The sequence below is a fragment of the Manis pentadactyla genome, chromosome 14 (genome assembly GCF_030020395.1).
Source record: "Manis pentadactyla isolate mManPen7 chromosome 14, mManPen7.hap1, whole genome shotgun sequence".
NCBI lineage: Eukaryota > Metazoa > Chordata > Mammalia > Pholidota > Manidae > Manis > Manis pentadactyla.
The window spans coordinates 3,459,630-3,480,328 of record NC_080032.1 but is presented as its reverse complement, the minus strand read 5'-3'; the positions used below and the strand labels follow the sequence as shown (position 1 = coordinate 3,480,328).

The following is a 20,699-nucleotide window of genomic DNA, read 5'->3' as shown; positions in this document are numbered from 1 at the left end:
GCTCAAGGCAGTCAAATCAGAACATTTACAAGAGGCAGGGAGTCCCAACCCAGGAAGACACAGGTCCCCATGTTCTGCTTGCAAACAAGGTTTGTGGGCAGAGGTAGTGAGAAGGTGTGGGGCATCAGTGGACAGGGGTAGTGAGGTTAGCAGGCATGGGCATGAGGGGTAAGGGTAAGGAGGAAACAGTGGGCATTTGCAGGGGCACAAGGAAGTAGGAAGGGATAGGGCAAGTTTTCAGTCATTATTATATCCAAATATTTTTTTCATCCACTTCTCTTACCTCTTCTTTGAAGATTTCAATTACTTGCATATTAGGCTATTTGATGTTGTCCTTTGGCTTACTGATGCTATTTTCTTTCCTTTTCTCTTGTGGTTTTTTTTTTTTGGGGATATTTTTATTTCTATGCATTCAAGTTCACTAATCTTTTCTTCTGCAGTGTCTAATCTGCCATTCATCCTATTCCCCTTTGCATGTTTTCATCTCCATGTTATAGTTTCCACCTCTAGAAATTTGATGTGACTTTCTTGTTATGGTCTTCTATGTAGCCACTTTTGAACATGAAAGGTAGTGTTATAACTATTTTAATGTTCTTCTCTGCCAACTCTAATATCTGTGTAAATTCTGGGTCAGTTTTGATTGATCAGTCAAGATTGATTGTTCCTCATTTTGGATCATATTCCTGCTTCTTTGTATGCCTGGTAATCTTTTGTTTGGATGCCAAACATTGGATGTTGCATACTTTCGTATTCTTTTAAATCCTCTTGAACTTTGGTTTGCAATGAAATTAATTACTTGGAAACAGTTTAATCCTTTCAGGTCTTGCTTTTTCATTTTTGTTAGATGGATCTGCAACAGTGCTCTGACTACTCTCCAATACTGAGGCAATACTTCCTGAGTACTCTACCCCAAATCTTTGTGTTACAAGTTTTTCTAGTCTGTTTGGTGGGAATAGGCACTATTCCTATCCCTGGGTGATAACTGGGCAATTTTCACTTTAATCTTTTCATATGGTTTGTTGTCCAATCTTGCTTGTTTCCTCATGTGCATGCACTTATCAGTACTTAGTAGAATATACAAAGGTGCCCCCTCTGCAGAGCCTCCAAGATCCTCTCTCCTTGGAGGGTTCTTCTTTCTGGTACTTTGCCCTGTGAACTCTGTCTTGCTCTCCCGGCTTCTCAGATTCATTTCTGCAACACCAGTTTGCTGGGCTCTGCCACAGCTTCTCCCCCCTTTGCTGCAGCCTAGAAACTCTCTCTGCAGTAGTACGCTGGGGCAGTCACAGGGCTCATCTTGTTTGTTTTCCATCTCCCGGGGATCATTGTCCTTTATTTTCTGATATGCGATGTCTTGAGACCTCTGCTTCATGTATTTTGATTGGTTCCTTTGGTTGTTCAGCAAGGGGGTCAGTTTGCTCCCTGTGATCCCATCTTGGCTGGAAGTATGAAGTCCCTGACCAGTCTTTCTGCTTTTTGTCTTCCTCTCCTCTCCAAATAGTAAAAACACTGATTGTTGAGAGTTTTCTTCAAAGAAGCATTGGCTATGAGCCAGGACTTTGCTTACATGACCTGTTAGTCCTCACAGCCACACAGGTTTTCTTAACCTCATTTCCATTTGACAGGCCCAGATTTGTGCTGGTTTAGACATAAGACAGCTCTGTCAGTCCTGAGGCTGTTTGCTGCTGCTCCCCAGAGTTCTCAATGCCTCTCTGCAGGGTTGCCAGGGTAACTGCCTGACTTGCACAGCATCTCTGGTTCCTCATTCCTTAAAGAAAAGCTCACACTACAGCTTGGCTTTTGAGGCACCCATGCCCACATGCACTCCATGCATTGGCTTGTCTGGCACTTATGTGTGCCCGGATCTTATCCAGGCATTTGACATTAAACAGACAGGAAGCTAAAATGGCCATTAGGCAAAGAAGCAGCCATACAGGGATGTCAGTGGCCAGAGTCACCCAGATGTCCCAATTCCAAGTCCAGGCCTCCTTCCCCAGACTCAGGATCCCACACGGCCGGCAGGGAGGCAACAGTGAGGTTGAGGACCCAGCAGTGAAGATGCTCAGCCCTCACCATGCTTGAAGATTCCGTGATTCTAGTTATCTCTTCTCTTGTGGTAAGAAATCAGGCTCCTAGATAATTCTTCAGAAAACTCACATCTTTACCTGTTGATTTCCTTCCATGAAATTGGCACGTCAGCTGCAGTCCTTGGTGCCGAGCATGATCAGGACCTGGGGATCAGGGCAGCCGGAACCCAGGACCTCGACACCTGGCCTGGGAAAAGACACGCACCAGGTGGCCTGCCTGCTGGTCCCAGTGCAGCCCGAGATCCTACATATCCAGGGAAGTGACCTCCACATCGTGAAGAGAATTTCTGTGTGGAGAGGCCAGGGATATTAGATGACATCAAAGACCCCTTCTGGTTCCGATCTTCTTTCACGGCCCATTTCAGGAGAGGGATCCACCATTGCAGGAGGAAGGTGCAGTTAGAAGGAAAAGGCAGGGGCAGCCAGGGTGATTTGGTATCCAACGTGTGTTCATTTATTTTATACTTACAAAAGAAATCGCCCACCCCCTGCCCCATCCCCCAAAAAAGACTCTTTTTACAAACATTTAAAAATTAAAACCAAATGAAGATAGACAAGTTAATTTCAGTACAATTATGTTTCAATGTAGCTGTCATAATTAGAGTTTAAATTTCCTACAAGTGACCAATGTCCAAGTGACTTATAGGGAAATCCTGATTATTGACCAAAAAGAAAATTCCATATTACAAGTTAGCAAATTCTAGTACAAAAATAGTCCGTGTGTCGGAATAGCCTTTCCTTTTACAAAGGTCTTGCGTCAGTCTCCTGACTGCATAATACACTACGTTTCAGGGTTCTCGCTTTCGCAAGTGGCTCACTTGTCATAGCTGAAGCAGCACGGCAACTGCAGTGGCAGAGGCCAGTCAGAGTCCACCTTGGGACCGTGCTCGTCACGGCAGGCCCGGGAGTGCCTCACTGACCCCGGGCAGCAGGGCAGGGTGCCAGCCCCAGCTCCATATGGGGTTCCTGGAGGGAGGGGTGAATTGCGGGCAGAGGTGCCCCCTTCTGAGGGAGCACCAGGCCCAGGACACAGGGGAGGTCCGCCCAGGAAGCGGGACCAGCACTGGTGCTGGACTGCCCACCTCCTGCCAGTGTCTCCTCGTCTTACTGTAACTTGCAGATGAGGTGAGAGGAGGCCCCGTGCGTTGCCAGTGGCGAGGGCATGGCCCTGCCCTTGCTGCAGCCAGGGCAGACCTCAGCAGGCTACTTGTCCCTCAGGATGTCAAGCTGTTCCTGACACTCGGTGAAGAGGCGCTGGAAGCGGAGATTCTGCCCAATGACCGGCAGCAGCTCCTTCAGCAGCTCCCTCTTCCGCAGACCCTGTGAACAAAGGGGTGACAGCTGAGTGCACGTGTCATGAGGAGACCTAGACAGCTGGGGGCTTCCCTGGCCTGGCCATCTGACCCCTGGGCATCCTTGCAGAAGCCACAGATGGAGAAGAACAAATCCTCTGCATCTTGGGATGCCCAGGGCCAGCCAGAAGGTGGAGTTGGGGCACACTGGGTGGAGTGGTAGGGTACAGGGAGGGACACAGTGCAAGGATGTGGCAGAGAAAACCGGGGCAGGTTCTGCTCCTCTGTGCCCCCCAAGTCTGCTGGTACAGTCGCGGCTGGCATAGGAATGCACTGGTCAGCAGCCACAGTAGCTTGGCCTCCAAAACAGGATGGAAATAGGATATCAGGGTGAAGGTTACAGCTGGGCTATCTGGGCAGAGCTGTTCCTTCGCTGATGCTCTCCAGGGACCTGACGTCATGCCAGGGGTGAGGAGGTGCCTGGGGGTAGTTACTAGACTTGGTTTTACAACCCTGGGGTCTCTGCCCCTGGCTCCTGCCCATGCTTCCTTCAAGCCTAGGTGCACTGGCATCATGTCTGCCTGGGCCCCTCTACAACATGGCCTGCCAGGTGAGGTCTCTAATGCACAGACCCAAGGAGCACAGCTGCGGCAAAGGGAAAACTGCCACCGGACAAGACTGAACACTGGAAGAGAAGGCCCAGGATGTAAAACAGGAGTGGAAACAAGATAAGGAATTCCAGAAAAGAACCAAGGACAGATGTTAAGTGCGAGCATATGGAGACATTTGAGATATTAAGTGGTTGAAGGGGATGGATCAGCAGAACGGACACTGCTGAAGACCAAGTCGGAGTGAAACCGGATGGAGGGGCAGCCCATGCGTGGGCAGGGAGGGAGGTGTGCAGAGGGAGCCAAAGGAAAGAGAAAGGCAGATGGGGGGCAGGAGACGGGCCCAACAGCTACGTAAGGAACCCTGTGGGAGAGACGGAAAGAAGAGAAAAGGAGATATTTAAAGAAAGAATACAGGCAGATTTCACATAATTAAAGAAAAATGAATGGCCTTAGGTTCAAAGGCTCCACTGAGTGCTGATCAAGTAAGATAGAGCTTATCATGTATAAAGGCAGAGATACCAAGATTCACAATAAAGTACTATTTTTAATATACTGGAAAAACCTCATAACCTAGGCTTTCTTACCCAGCCAAACAGTTATTCATATAATAGGGTGTAATAAAAAGAATTCTTAGCTTGCAAGACTCAGAAGGTTTGCCACAGGACACATCCACCCTGAAGATGTCTTGGAGGAAATAGTTAACGTATGAAGAGGTCAATCCAGGTGATGTTAAAAGAGGTCTGGAGAGCAAAATGACTGACTCTCTGGCTAAAGTTTATGTTGGTTAAAAAAAAAAAAAGTGTACATGGTTTGAACTTGGTGATGAAATAATATCTTGTCAGATTAGGTAAAACCAGCCACATGATGTCAGTAAAACATACATAAGCATGGATACAGAAAGGACGCAAGGTAAAGGTGGAGTTATAAGATGTTAGTAAATAATAAAAAGAAGAAAGCTCATATTTTACAATTATGAGACAAAGTAGCCTGTGAGACCAAAAACATCACTGGGGACAGAGTTAAAAGAGAAGGACAAAACCACCTCCACATGTAGGTTTTAATACACATCAAATTAGTAATGGGTCAGAAAGGCCAAAATGTGCAGATTCAGGTAACCCAAACTGAACATTTAGTAAACGTGATCTAATGGACACATACAGAATGAGGCACCCACAATTAGAGAACATACATTCTTCTTTGGCACACTTGGAAACATGAAAAATTGCTCTAAAAGCCAACTTCAACAAAATAACAGGTATCACGTAGGCTTGCAGGCTGGCATAGCCCAACCCAGCCTACCATCTATTTTTGTAAGTAATTCCATCAAAATGCACCCAAACCTTCCTATTTGTTTATATATCATGCTAAAATAGCAGAGGTCAGTAGTTGCAACAGAGATCCTAGGGGTTTGCAAAGCCTGAAATGCTTACTCTCTGGTCTTTTACAGAAAAAGTTTGCCAACTCCTGATATACATCATTTTCTCTGACTAAAACACAACTGAGTAAAACTCATGGGTCAAATAAATTAATCTAGTTAATTAATTAATGTTAGCTAACTGACATTTTAAAAATGACTTAAAAGTGGATGGTATTAAAAACACTCAACATTGCAAAACTGGTGGGATGCAGCAAAAGTGGGGCTTTTATAGGGAAACTTGCAAACATAAAACAGCTTATATTAGAGAATCCAAAAGAATGACAACGAATGGCCCAAAAGTCCAACCTAAGGCATCAGTAAGAAAAAAAAGAAAAAGAAAAAGACATCAGGTAAAACATTTTTAAACAGCAGAAGGAAGATGACAGTATAGAATTTAAAAAAAAATCAATGAACTTGAAAATAAATAAATATAAAATAAAGATGACAAATGAAGACAAAAGCCATGTTTTTGAAATGACTAGAAAGACAAAGTTCTTAGAAGATTAATCAAGAAAGGAAGAAAACTCAAAGAAACGGTATTAAAAAATGGAATAAAAAAGAGATATAACTACAGATGTAGAAGAGTTAAAAAGATATGAGTACTGTTCACCATGTAACTTATTCACTATGTAAGAATTTGTTCTCCATGTAAGAACTTGTTTGTTATGCCTCAGAAGTTTGGAGACTGACGAAAATTAGGCTTGGGGTGGATTAATGATTGTGCATTGAGCATTGACTCCCCTATACAGAATTTTATTGTCGTTAACAACCATTTGATCAATAAATATGAGAGATGCCCTAACAACAACAACCAAAAAAAAGTACACACTTCCAATTGTAAAATAAATAAGTAACCGGGATGTAATGTATAGCATAAGGAATATAGTCAAAATATTGTAACAACTTGGTATGGTGATAGCTGGTACCTAGAATTATCATGTATATAAATGTTGAATCACTGTGTTGTACACCTGAAAAAAAAAAAAAAAAAAAAAAAGATATGAGTACTATCAACAACTTTATGCCAATAATTTGAACATTTAGAGAAAATGGACTAATTCCTAGAAAAATGTAATTTATCTAAACTGACTCAGAAACAGAAAATATGGTTAAATCTTACCATGAAGAAAACATTATATATACCAGTTTTAAAAACTGATGTTTAAGAAACTCCTAAAGAACAGATTTTCCCAGTCTTATACAAGCTTAGAGGTTAAAAAAAGAAAAAGAAGGAACTATCCCCCCCACATTCTGTGGACAAAATAACCTTGTTTCTAAAATCAGACATGGACAGAATGAGAATGGAAGATCCCAGGCCAATTCTGTTCATGACATCAGACGTGTAAATCCTCTATAAATTACTGGCAATCAATTCTAACAGTTAACAAGAAAAAGGTAATAACTGTGACCAAATTGGGTTTATCGAGGAAAGCAAAGAGAATTTAATATTAGAAAACTTGTAATTTATTGTATTAATAGATTTCAATATTATGAAAAAAGGCATTAGAATTGAAAAATAGGTAATAAAATGATTATTTGAGATGACTTGATTGTTGACTCCATATAGAAAACAAAACTATTGACAAATTAATAAAAATAGCATGTGTAGAATGTGTAGGAAGATGATTGGTGACTCATATACTAAAGTCTAATGCATTTATACAGTGGCAGTGAATAATTAGGAAACATAAAAAACCAATACTGTCATTTAGAATAGCCACAATTGTAAGATATCCAAGAATAAATCTAACAAAAGATGCACATGGCCTACAGGCTGAAAATTATAAAACTTTACTCAAAGGCATTATAGAAAATGTAAAGGAATGGAGTGCTGATGGGAACAGTGGCATAGTTTGGCTATCAGGATGGAGGCCACAGAAGGCAGCGGCGGGAGAAGAGGCGTAAGAGAGCTGCAGGGGAACTGCAGACCCCTGGGTGCCTGGGGGAAAGAGAGAATGGGTAGAATACAGTAGAACATCTAAGGTTGTGAAGAGAAGTAGGAGACTCTTAGGGAAATTAAAATATTTAGAAGCAGCTTTGTAAAAGGGGAGATGGAAAAGCAAGTGCACACAAGGGCCTGGGAAAGACGCATCACTAGAAAAGGCCTGAAAGGACTATGAGCCTTTACAACTGACTGTGTGGTGGAGCCAGTCTATAAAGACTGGGAAAGTTGATTGGTTTTTTCAAATGTGCCAAATTCAACAAAATATCACAAGGCACAATATAAAGAAATGGGGAAACACGGTCCATTCGCAGGAACAAAATAAATCTCTAGAAACTGACCCTAAAGAAACAGAGGCCTGGAACTTATGTGACAAAACCTTTAAAACAACTGTCTTAAATATGATCAAAGAGAACATAGGCAGACAATTAAATGAAATAAGGTGAACAATAGGAACAAATGAGAATATCAATAAAGAGATAGAAATTATAAAAAGGAACCTAATCAAAATTCTGGAGGTTAAAAATGCAATAACTGAATTGAAGAATTCTCTAGAGGGGTTCAACAGCAGACTGAAAAAAACAAAGGAATCAGTGAACTTGAAGTCAGATTGTTAGAAATTATTGAGTCTGAAAAGCAAAAAGAAAATAGAACACAGAAAAGTGAAAATTGCCTAAGGGACACCATCCAGTAGACAAATACATGCACTACCTCGAGTCCTAGAAGGTTAAGAGAGACAGGGGAAGGGAGCTTATCTGGAAAAATAATGGCCCCCAAATTCCCAAGTTTGAGAAAAGATGGGTCTACAAATCCAAGAAGCTCAATGAACACTCCATTTAGGAAAAACCCAAAGTTTCCCGTCCTGTGCATAATATAATCAAACTGTGGAAAGTCAAAGACAGACAGAGAATCTCGAAAGTGGAAAAGTGATTTGTGTTGTAAAGGGGATCCTCAATATGGCAGTCAGTGGATTTCTCAGCAGGAACATTAAAGGCCAGAAGACAGTGGAGACATATTTAAAATGCTGAGAGAAAAACTGACATCTGAAAATATCATATACGATAAAACTGTGCTTCAGAAATGAGGGAGAAATTAAGACAGTCCCAGATAAATAAAACTGACAAGAGATCATTACCATTACACCTACCATAAAAGAAATGCTAAAGGAAGTCCTTCAAGTTGAAATGAAAAGATGCTAGATAATAAAATATATTTAGTAAAGGTAAAGGTAAAAATGTAGACAAATATACAAACCCCCATTTTTTCATTTTGTTTGGTAAATCTATTTTTTTCTTTTACAGGATTTAGAAGATGAAAGCATAAATTATAAAAATCCATCTTGCTGGTTACACAATGCATAGATATAATTTGTGACTTCAATAACCTAAAGTGGTTGGAGGACCTGTAAAGTAGAATGCAATGTTTTTATATGCAATTGAAGCTAAATTATTAGCTTATTGTTACGCCTTTAGAATGTTTTTGTTATCCCCATGATTACCAAAAAGAAAACACCTATAGGATACATACAATAGGATATGGGGAGGGAATCAAAGTGTGTCATAAAAAAAAACAAAAAAGAACAGAAAAAGATCAACTGAACACAAAGGTAGATAGTAAGGAAGGAGTTAAGGGACAAAGATAAAACATATGGGAAATGCCTAACAAAATGGCATTAGTAAGTCTTTACCTGTCAGTAGTCTCTTTAAATGTGAATTGAGTAAGTCCCCTAATCAAAAAATGGGTTAAAAAAACAGGATCCAGTATATTTTGCCTACAGGAATTCACTTTAGATCGAAGGGCACGCAGGCTGAAAGTGAAAGGACAAAAAAGAGCCCATTTAAAAGTGAGCAAGATAGAGAAGGGGCGGCTGTATTAACACCAGACAAATAGATTTTAGGTCAGAAATGTTAAGAGAAACAAAGAAAAACACTTGTATAATGATAAAAGGGTAAATTCATCAAGATGTAACAGTTATGAACATACATGCACCATACTTCAGATCTAAATATAAGAAGCAACCATCTGAACTGAAAGGAGAAATAGACAGTTCTATAATAATTGTAGGAGACCTCAACATTCCATTTTTAATAATGGGAAGAACAACCAGATAGAGGATCAATAAGAAAACAGAGGGCCTGAGAAACAGCACAGTCTAATTGGACCTAATGGACATATATAGAATACTCCACCCAACAACAGAATTTTTTCTCAAGTGCACACATACAGAACATTCTCTAAAACAGACCACATATTAGGCCATGGAACAAACCTCAAGTTAAAAAAAGTTGAAATAATAAAAGTATCTTTCCAATCACAATGGAATGAAACAAAAAAATCCATGGGAGGAAAACTGGAAAATCTGCAAATACATGGAAATTAAACAGAACACTGTTAAACAACCAATTATTCAAAGAAACCACAAGGGAAACTAGAAATGCCTTAAGACAAATGAAAACACCATATCAAGAATTATGAGATGCAGCAAAAGCACTGGTTAGAGAAGAAGTTATAGCTGTAAGGATCTATGAAGAAGAAAGATAAGAAAGATCTCAACTTCCCATGTTTTCTTCCGCCTGCTACTTCTATAGCTTTTCTTCTTCCTTCCTAATTACAACCCTTAAATAGAATTCGTGCCTCATATCAAATTTACCGAGTATCATAATTCTTCCAAGTGGTAAAGATACCTCAAGACAAATGCTGGGCATAGAAGCCACAGGGCATAAATATGCAAAGAAGTAAAAAGCTAACTTTTTCAAACAATAAGGCTTCTCTCTCACTTACCAACTTCACATTTCCCTGTATGGCCCCGGAAGATGACTGGTTAGCCAGAGACGGGTAAGATTCCTCAAGGGAGGAACAACCTAAGACAGGCACAGTCGCAGGGGGGCCATCAGGTGAGAAATTGGGGATCAACAGAGGTGAGGCTTAGAACCTCACCCCCCCTGTTCTGAGAGAAATCTTCTGCATACGTGGATGTTTTATTGCCCTGGTCTAGCTTGGATTAACACATAGTCTACAGGCACACACCTGATCATCTACATTTGCTCTCTTACAACACTAAACTATGTTTTCTACCTTTATCTTGTATCTACCTACCACTTCAGCATTTTATTAAAAATAATAATAATAAAGAGAGAAATGTGGTATCCACATATAAATCAAGTATAAAAACCAAATGAGTATTCATATTTGAACTGACTGTTTATAGTTCATAATGCATGAGCAAAACCGAAAGTTTCTGTGATGACTGCCCTTGTACTGTTCACTATGTAACTTATTCATTATGTAAGAATTTGTTCTACATGTAAAAACTTGTTTGTTATGCCTCAGAAGATTGGAGACTGACAAAAATTAGGCTTGGGGTGGAATAATGATTGTGCATTGAGCATTGACTCCCCTATACAGAATTTTATTGTCGTTAACAACCATTTGATCAATATGAGAGATGCCCTCACAAAAAAAAAAAAAAAAGGACAGACTTCCAATGGTAAAATAAATTAGTAACCGGGATGTAATGTATAGCATAAGGAATATAGTCAAGATATTGTAACAGCCTGGTAGGGTGATAGCTGGAACCTAGAATTATGTATATAAATGTTCTACCACTGTGTTGTACACTTGAAACTCATGTAATGTAATACTGTGTGTCAACTACCCTTCAATAAAAAATAATTATTAAAAATAAAAAAAAAATAAAAATAAAATAAAAAAATAAAAAAAATAAAAAAAAAAAAAAAGAAAGATCTCAAATAGTAACAACCTGCTACCTTATGAAACTAGAAAAATAAGATTCAAATAACAACAATGAAAAATAAAATAGGGACATTACAACTGAATCCACAAAAATAAGAGAATGCTATGACAAATTGCATGCCAACAAATTGGATAACCTAGATAAAATGGACAAGTTCCTAGAAACAGCCTACAAAGACTGAATCATAAAGAATTCAATAACCCAAACAGAACTATAACTAGCAAGGAGGTTGAATAACTAATCAAAAACCTCTCAACAAAGAAAAGCCTAGGACTGACCAGATGGCTTTACTGGTGAATTTTATAAAACAATTAGTAACTAACAACAATCCTCCACACACTTTCAAAAAACTGAAGAGAAGTGAGTATTTTCATTTAGTCCACGAGGCCAGCATTATCCTGATACCAAAACCAGACAAAGACACTACAAGAAAGTAAAACTACAGACCAGTATCTCTTGTGAACATTCATGCAAAAATCCTGAGCAAAACACTAAAAAACAGAATTCAATAGCAAATTGAAAGCATTGTGGGATTTATTCCTGGAATGCAAGGATGGTCCAATAAACTAAAATCAGTGTGATACACTACATAAACAGAATGAAGGGGAAAAAAGTCCTAGAAGATCATCTCAATTGTGTAGAAAAAGCATTTAACAAAATTCAACACCTTTAATTACAAGAACACTCAACAAACTAGTAATAGAATGAAATTATCTCAATATAATAAAGGCCATATATGAAAAACCCACAGATAACATCATACACACAAAAGATGGGAAACTTCTGTTCTAAGGTCAGGAACAAGGCAAGGATGCTGATGTTCATACTTCTGTTCAACATAGTACTTGAGGTTCTAGCCAGAGCAATGAGCAAGAAAAAAATAAAAGGCATTCAAGTTGTAAAGGAAGAAGTAAACATGCTTACATACAACACAATCTTATGTGCAGAGAACCCTAAAGATTCCATAGAAAACCTCTTAAGGACTAATAAATAAATTCAGCAAATTTGCAGACTATGAAATCAAAACTGAAAAACAAGTTGCATTCTGATACACTAACAATGAACAATCTGAAAAGGGAATTAAGAAAACAATTCCATTTATAATATCCTTCAAAGAAAAAAGTACTTAGGAATAAACTTAAGGTAAAAGACAAATACACTGAAAACTACAAAATGTTGCTCAAAGAAATTAAAGACACAAATAAAGGGAAAGATATCCCATGTTCATGGATTGGGAAACTTACTATTGTTAAGATGTCAATAATACCAAAAGTGATCTATAGATTTAGGGCATTCTCTATTAAAATCCTAATGGTGGTTTTCACAGAAAAAGAAAAATCTATCTTAAAATTCACATAGATTCGCAGAGGACCTTCAAGAACCATAAGAATCTTGATAAAGAAAATAAAAATTGGAGGTCTCACACTTCCTGCCTTCAAAACTTATTTAACAACTACTGTAATTTTTTTGTTTTTGAACTATGTGACTATATTACCACTCAAAATACATTTAAAAGGTAAAAACCTGAGAAAATCAATTTAAATGAATGAAAGGGAATGAAGTAAACTGCTATAAACAAAGCAGAACATTCTGCCTGCCTGTGGCACCAGGGGCAAGATAAAAGAGGATCTGCCCTTTGGCCTGAAGACGGGTGTCAATACCAACAGACGTCAAGCACACCTCCCGCCTTGGGCTCTCAGTAATGGACAATGATCCCCACTGCCTCAGGCGACAGCATGGGGCACAGCTTATCACCAGCTCTCTGGACAATGTCACAGGTCCTACAATGAAGAACTTGGCAGAGGGGGACTTCCTAAGAGTCTTCCTAGGGCCTGACTGGGGAGACAGTGGTCCGCACAGAGCTCAGAGACCTAAAGGATGGTTACTTGTGCCCCAACCCTCTGCTTCCTGTCTTTTTCCTGTGCACACGAGTTGTGTGATCCTTAGGGAAAGAACCCTGGACTTTTGGGGTCCCCTGAAGCACACTGGTAGCACAAAGAGTAATTTCCCCAATATATAGAGTTCCTATAGAGCAGTAAAAAAAACATGACAACAAAGTATTTCCACAGGCCATTCAAACAAGGAAACTACAAGTGGCTTTTAAATATTTAAAATGGTGCTTCCTTAATAAGCATCTTGGGAGGGCCACTGAGTCAGCATTGCTAGTCAGAAGTCAACTTTCCTTCCACAGCAACATTTTTCCAGACATCTTGAGGACCAATTCAATTTGAATGACCAAGTCTCACCATAAAAGTGTTCACAAAGAAACTCAACAAGAGAGCAGAGGGCTCATACTCAATTCACCTCCACTGCCGTCAATATCTAGATGAAGAGAGAATAAAAAGGTTTTTTAGAAAAAGGGAATAAATTCAGCATAGTGGTCAGGAGGGAATGTGGCAGGCAGCAGGAGATGGCTATGTCCACACCTGCTCCAAGACCTCTTCTACACGCTCTTTACTTCTTTCTCCAGCCTCCCTTGCAATGGGGGTGCCCAACTGATTTGCTGACTGCCTGTGCAGCAACTGGCTTCTGGGAGAGCTTTTTTTTCTGGTAAGAGGGGTGGATATTGCTGGCACTGGCTTCCTCCTGTCCTTCCTTGAACTTGGACACAAAAGCCAGCTTATGACCATGAAGGAAAGGCTAGGAGAATTGCAGAGATACAGGCTGCTACCTACCTCCAGCTAACTTACTTAGAGGAGAGAAAAAAACTATTTTAGCTACTACTGGATGGAATATCATTTGCCAGCAGCTCTAAGTATTTGTCATGGATACCAGGGACCACAAACAGACCGGAATTTTAGGCAGTTTACAGAAGGTAGAAAGTAGGTGGGACCACATTGATGGTGCTCCTGGGAAAAGCCCCAGTGAAGTGTCCTGCTTGGAGTTGGCAAGAATAAGCAGCAGGAAGGAGAGGGAGAGGAGAGTGCATGGCCGTTAACTGGTGACCAGTCTGTGCCCACTTCCCTCGCACCACACTAGCCTAGAGTGTTGGCCTTCAGGTTAAAGAGAGAACTGCCAAGCAGAGCTTGGGCTGATGTCTCAGATGAAGGCTCCCAGAGTGCCTGCTGGGTCTCAAAGTGAAGCCCCCATATCTTGGGTTTGTCAGGCATGTATCCACCTGTCTCCCAGCCAGCAGATGCCCTGTCAGGCTGCCCCAGAGGTGGGCGTGCTGGGGAAACAGCTCTACTCCTGCAGGTAATTCAGAGCGACCTTCCCGTTGAGGGCGGGGGACAAACCTGGACAAACAGAAACAGCTCTGAGGGAGCTAATGTGCTAGAGATGAAAGACAAAGTAAACGGTATCACGAAGGAAGACATCAGAGAGGGAGGCCTTTGCCTTGGGAACATTTATTGATGAGGAAGAGCCTGCGTGTATTTCTGCCAGACTTGAGGCCCTAGGAGGACCAAGAAGACGGCCAAGTGGGGGGTCCCTGGGATATAATCCCTCATTCATGCTGGCACCCCAAAGGATGCACCCTCGAGTAAGGGTGAACTGGAAGTAAACCAGCTCACACACCAACTAGTGCCCAGCCTGCAGTCCCCAGACAGCCTGGAAAACTTCAGTCCCTGGACTGGGTTGAGGGCCCTGCAGTGCTAAGAGCCTTAAGAGCTGGCAGCAGAAAATGCAAGTGTACATCATCTGAGGCTGCAAACCATTTCTACAAATAATTTTCAAATACCATATCCAGCAGATAGTTAAAAATGACCAGGTACATGAGGAAATAAGATAATATGAATGAGAGCCAGCAGAGACATTTACAGGCAACAGAAATAGGCCTACAAGGGTTCCTGATACTAGAACTGTCAGACATACAGCTCCAACATCAGCTAACTCAGCTTATAAGACTACACAGATAAAAGACTAAATTGAGTACCTGGGGGAACACTGAAACTATGAAAAATGATACAGCAGATTTTAAGAAAAGAGGACATGACATCTCTCTGATGATGGGGAAAATGGAAGGGATGATAAAGAGAACAAAGGAAAATCCACAGAATGAATGACAAGGGCTTGTGAATCTTCAAAACACCGGGACAGGATCCCCAAGGAACTTACAAAGCAATGAACATCACACTGGCAGCAGAGATTTTAGCAACAACATGGATGCTGAAAGTCTCTGGCACCATACCTTCAAAGACATAGTGGACTTTGAACTTAGGATTCTATTAACCAATCAAATTAAGACCTATTACAACAAAATAAAGATGGAATAAAAACTACAGGAGGCCAAGCACACACCAAGGCCTGCAGAGCTGTGAAGACTGACCCTCTAACCGTTGAGACCTTGACCGCTTTCCCCCTCCCACTGCCACTCTTGGCTGTTCCCCCTGCAGTGAGAGCCCCTCCACCTCAGGGCCTTTGGACTTGCTCTTCCCTCTGACTGAATGTTGCTCCCCAGGTATCTGTGGGGCTTCACCCCTCACCTTTTCTGGTCTCTGCTCAGTCAGTCAGGGAGGCCTTCCTTCATCACCCAATATAAAACAGCATCCTGTCGGCATTCCATATCCCCCACCCTCTTTACTTTTGTTCACAGCACCCATCCCCATCCAACTTACTACATGTACTTGCTCATTTGATTAGAATCTGCCTGTCTCCATGAGAATGTAGGTCCACGAAGGCAGGGCCCCTGGAGGCCTTGTGCACTGCTGCCTGCCCCGGGCCTGCACCCAGGCAGACAGAGCTCAGAGGTGACTCTGTCATTCATCAGTGACTGACTAAAGCAGTGGAACTACCTTTGGGTCCATGACTTCTCCCATCCCTGCTCCTTTCCCACCTCAGTCAGTGCACTGGAATCGTCTGTGGCAGCCAAGAAAATCCGGAGGGGACTGCACGGTCATCACTCTCTCTCCCTCACCTACTCCACACCCACTCACCCACCCACTGCCCCGCCACATCTTGCCAGTCTTGCTGGTTCTGCCTCTAAAACACATTGAATCTGTCTCTTCTTCCCTCTGCACAGCGAACTCACTGATCCAAGTCCCCTCCACCTACTGCTGGGACTATTGCAAAAACAAGCCAGCTGGTTTTCTACGTCAGTTCACGTCACCTCTGTGCAAACTCCTCCAACGGCTCCTGTTGCTGAGACGAAAACTCCAGCTCCTCACAAGGTCTCAGGGACCCACTGCCTGCTCCTGCCTCTCGCCTCATCTCACACCACCTTCTCCTTTACCTACTGTGTACCTCGCCCACTTCACATCTGCTATCACCTCTTCCTGGAAACTCACCAGGCTGCGGCATGGCCGGCTCACTGGTATCCTTGGGTTTCACCCTCAGGGTCCTCTCCCGAGGCCTTCCCTGGCCACTCTTTCCCAGGCACACTTATCTTCTTGCTCTGCTTATTTTCCTTCTTAGCACAATATAGTCTAGAACTATCTCACCAACTGAACTGCTTCCTTTCATGTCTGCCTCTCTACAAGACTGCGAGTTCTGTGAAGGCAGGGAAGGACCGTCCATCTTCTCTACACAAGGAATCCACAGCCCCTGGCAGGCAGCTTTCCTTAGCTTAGGTGCCTGGCTGAGTATTCCTTAGGCCTCTGATGCCAGGCCCACCTCCTGCCAGGGGTGCAGTGCTGGCACCCAACCCTTTCACTGATGCTGGGACTCAACGCACTGTGCTGGTGAAGCCTAATGTGGAAGAATTTCAAAGCGCTTTGGCTTATTTAAAAACACATCCACCTTCACTTTTCAAGAGAGTATTCTTGTGGCAAGAATGAAAGAAGCACCTACCACTACCGTTGACTCCCACTGGCTTCCAGTGGAGTAGTGAACCGGACCCAGTAAGTCCTTGCATATTTCTCGGAGTCGGTATTCAAACCCTAATTACAGAAAAAAACAAACAAAAAAACAAAAGAACAGAACAAAACAGAAATAGGAACACATTACAAAAAGAAATAAAAAATCAAGAATATGCTAAGTTGTTGTGGATATCAAAGCAGACTGAACCAATACTTATTTTATTGCCTATAGTGGGCAAAAAGCCTCTTGCACATCTCTGTTTGGGGCGCTGAGACCCATAATGACAGATTCTCACTCACTCACCCTTGACAACAAATGGAGTGGCCCCTCTGTGTGCTGGGCCCACAGGAAAAATGAGACTTAGCCATCTCTGGGATAAACTCCCCAAGGTAATGGGAAAGCATAGGAAATTGTGGATGGAGGGGAGTGGGCGAGTCAGATTTGAGAGAAGATGTCCTGGCAGCAGTGGAGGGGTGGCTGGCAGGGTCAGGAGGCAGCCTGCAGGAGGTAAGAAATGGCAAGGGGATAAATTCAGACTGAGGAGGTGGTGACTGAGCGGAGAGGACAGGAGAAGCAGGCGTGGGCCCATCGACTCAGGTTATGGGCACGGCCACGCAGAGTGCCAGAACGCTGGAGGCAGAATCTGGGGGTCTGTAGGCACTGGGGGCAGCTGAAGCCATAGGGAATGGATGAAATCACCCACAGATGAGGGTGGAGAGTAAGAGGATGAAGCTGGAATCAGTGGAATTTCAGGAGTGGGGTCTCCCTTTAAAACTTGAGTCCTCCTTTTACAGTTGAGGAAGCAAGGGATAGAGAGGAGGTGACTTGTGTATGGACACTGGCACAGACGCGTGGAAGAAAGAGAAGCAAGCAGAAGTGATCCCACAAATGGCGGCAGGCCCCAGAGGCGGCGGCGACCTTATGCGGGGCAGCAGGGTGAGCGCTGACCAACACCAAGATGGAACCAGCCAGAGAGGAGCCAGAGGAGAGGGTTCTCCAGGGGAATGGGTGTGAGGCCGCATGTGCCTGGAGCACCTGGCAAAGGTGTGGGGGCCTGGGGAGACCGGGTACTCAGGACGGTCAGCGACCACACAGACTGAGCAGGAAGAGTGCACGAACTCATTACTGGAGCCTGCCAGGAGGAGGAGGGCCCTCGAGTCCGTGAGCCATGCCTGTTGTCGTCAGGGGTGAATGCACACAGTCACGTCATCAGAGGCCACCTGCTGCTGCCAGGAGACGCCTGCCCCAGGGTGACTGGCTCCCTGCCCACTAAAGCCCCCAGGGTGCGAGGGAGGCGGGGTGGGCATCACGCCTGCACCTTCAGAGCATGTTCTTCCCTGCATCCTCACCCACCCCTGCCCGTGGCCTGTCCTCCACTCAGGGGCTCAGAGCCCGTGGAGGGGCTGGGAGTCTGAAGAGCTCAGGCTGGGAGATGGGGAACGGAGGGCCCACCTTGCTGCCAGGGAGCCAGAGTTCAGATGGCCCAAGGCCACTGCACCTCAGAAGGCTCAGAAGGGACAAGGGCTGAGCTGGGCCCGAGAGGCTGGAGGGGCCACCAGGGGCCTCACCTTCATTCACGAGGTACCTCGCATAGAGGAGGAGCCAGTGGCGGTACTCGTGGCTGGACCGCAGGGTGAGTGCTGCTGCGACCTGACTCTCCAGGTAGGCCAAGGTGGTCTCCCGCTGCACTGCATGAGGCACGGAGAAGAGCCGGGCTGCCTGCCTTCCTGAGCTGCGGAGACCAACACAGCACACACAGTGAGGCCGAAGCTGTCCCAGTGCAACCAAGGCACCAGTGAGGAGCAGAGGTGGGCAGGTGTCAGCTCCGTCCCAGCCAAGGCCCTCCTGGTTACGCTGGCTACCCCAGATGTATCCCACCCTGCACCTGCCCTCCTGGCCGGAGGTGGCAGGCCAGTAGCCCATTCCCCTCACTCAAAACACTGCCTAATGTGGGTGTTCCTGACCTGTAGCACATCAGATAGCCATCTGGGCTCTTAAGTGACAGGGCTTATGTCCCAGCACCCTGAGATATTAGCCCATGTGGGGCCACAACCCTTAGCCCCCTCAGCCTGCCTGGGCTGAGCAGTGGCTGGGCACACAAACAGGCAATCAGAGTGGGCCTGGGTAGGACTGTGCCTTCCTGACCTGGTCACCTTCCCCAGCACTCGGGTTACCTACGTGGAGGCGCGACCCTGGACTATGGCTAAGGGTCCCGAGCACAGCATGGCATCCTGGGGAGGCAGGCTGCTCCTGAAGTCCGCACACTGGGCCAGGGAGTCCTGCTTGTCAGAAACGAGGTTCCTGGGAAGACAAAGGGAAGAGCAGAGGTCAGAACTCGGAGGCTGCCAGAGGCTGGTGACAGGGCCGCCGAGAAAGCAGCACCATGTGGCCTGCCAGAACACCGGTGGAGGCAGAGTGCCACTGCATTCTCAGCACAGGGCCCTGCCGGGGCAGGTTTCACCACAGGAAACACTGGGGACAGTGAAGGTCACTGGCTGGGTTCTTGCTTCAGCCTGGGAACGCTTCAGCCCCACGGTCTCTGTTCTTGGGGACGGGGGCCTGTGTGTGAAGTGTGCCTGGGATGCCTGCCTGCCCGGGGCCCACATGGCCCGCCCTCGGAAGCTTCAGGGAATGCCAGGGGTCTAGCGCCCTGAGCTTCCACAGCTGCCAATCAGGCAGTGAGCTCTTTACCTTCTCTGGACCCTTCATATCTCTGTGAAGAAAACATTCTTCATGCACTTTTAAAATAGCCAGGTGCCTTTATAAATGTGTCTGAAATATGGAGTCAACATTTCCCTTCTTAAACAACCATGTTGTTCCATTATTATATTAATCACATAATCCACAACATTTTGTAATTTGGAAGAGCAGGGAGTGGGGAGTTTTAGGATTTTTTTTTTAACTCAAGAAAGAGATCTCAGTGTGAGGATAACCTTGTGCCTGGCAACTGGAGCAGAGCAGAGCTGTGAGGCAGAGCCTGGTTGGAAGGACCAAAGGGGCAGGTGGAAGAGGAGGGTTTCTGATCGGCTGGTACATGACATGCATGATTCGCATGTCTGGGTTAACATCTCTGACGAATAGAAAAGGGCCCCGAGCTCCGAGATTGGCTGAGGAAAGGTGCTGACCATCACACGTGGTGAGGGACGGGTCAGCCTCACCGAGTCACAGAGTTAGTGGGAAGCACCACTCGGCTGCTCTGTGCGACAGAAATGGACGAGTGGTGGCAAAGCTGTTGTGAAGCTGACTCACCTATGCCAGTGATAGCTAAGAAGGCTGGGCTGGAAAAAAGATCGAGAACCATGAACATTTTCAAACGCCTATTCCAAACAAAGCAACCCCAGAGAGCAATGTGGAAGAAGGAAGGTGTCCCTGTGCACAGGCCCTGAGGCAGAGAGGCCGGGGCCAGCAGCACCCCCAGGACGGCGGGGCCTGTACCAGCAGGTCTGAGCCCCACCTTCCGTAGCACACAGAGCCCTGCAGGGCTGTCCCTGTGGCCTCCACTCTAGGGTCTGAATCTCAGAAGCCAGGCCAGGCAGGCCTGCCAGGACCAAGAGCCTTTGTTCAGCCACCCTGGGCTCCAGCTCAAAAGGACACTCCCCCAGGAGGGCCAGGCTCGGGGTGGCCTGCTTACCATGTGGAAAGTGACGGATCAAAGCAATACACTTTCCCATCGGACAGGTTCATCACTGGGATTCCGTGCTGCGTCAGCAAGATCTGTGACACTGTCATATCACTTCCTGGGGAGACACCACAAGAATGGGTCCGCGCTGTGTTCTGATCGGCACTCACACCAAAGGCTGAGTCTGAACGTGGCCCTGCGGTGCCGCAGCAGGCGCCTCAGGACTGACACAGCGGCCAGTGGC

The 20,699-nt window shown here is 44.5% G+C and overlaps 1 protein-coding gene across 7 annotated transcripts in view; it reads right to left on the bottom strand.

Moving 5' to 3' along the window:
* Positions 1 to 376: 376 nt before the first annotated feature.
* Positions 377 to 20,699, bottom strand: part of LOC130680744 (protein HIRA) — a 98,329-nt gene continuing 78,006 nt past the window's right edge. For all 7 annotated transcript variants that reach the window (XM_057492010.1, XM_057492011.1, XM_057492012.1 and 4 more), the window contains 5 exons: positions 20,468 to 20,573; positions 19,015 to 19,137; positions 18,405 to 18,568; positions 16,828 to 16,916; positions 377 to 3,404 (listed from right to left, as the gene is read on the bottom strand). In XM_057492010.1, the coding sequence (XP_057347993.1) occupies positions 3,288 to 3,404; positions 16,828 to 16,916; positions 18,405 to 18,568; positions 19,015 to 19,137; positions 20,468 to 20,573 (599 nt within the window). In that variant the 3' untranslated portion in view covers positions 377 to 3,287. The remainder of the gene's footprint in view (positions 3,405 to 16,827; positions 16,917 to 18,404; positions 18,569 to 19,014; positions 19,138 to 20,467; positions 20,574 to 20,699) is intronic.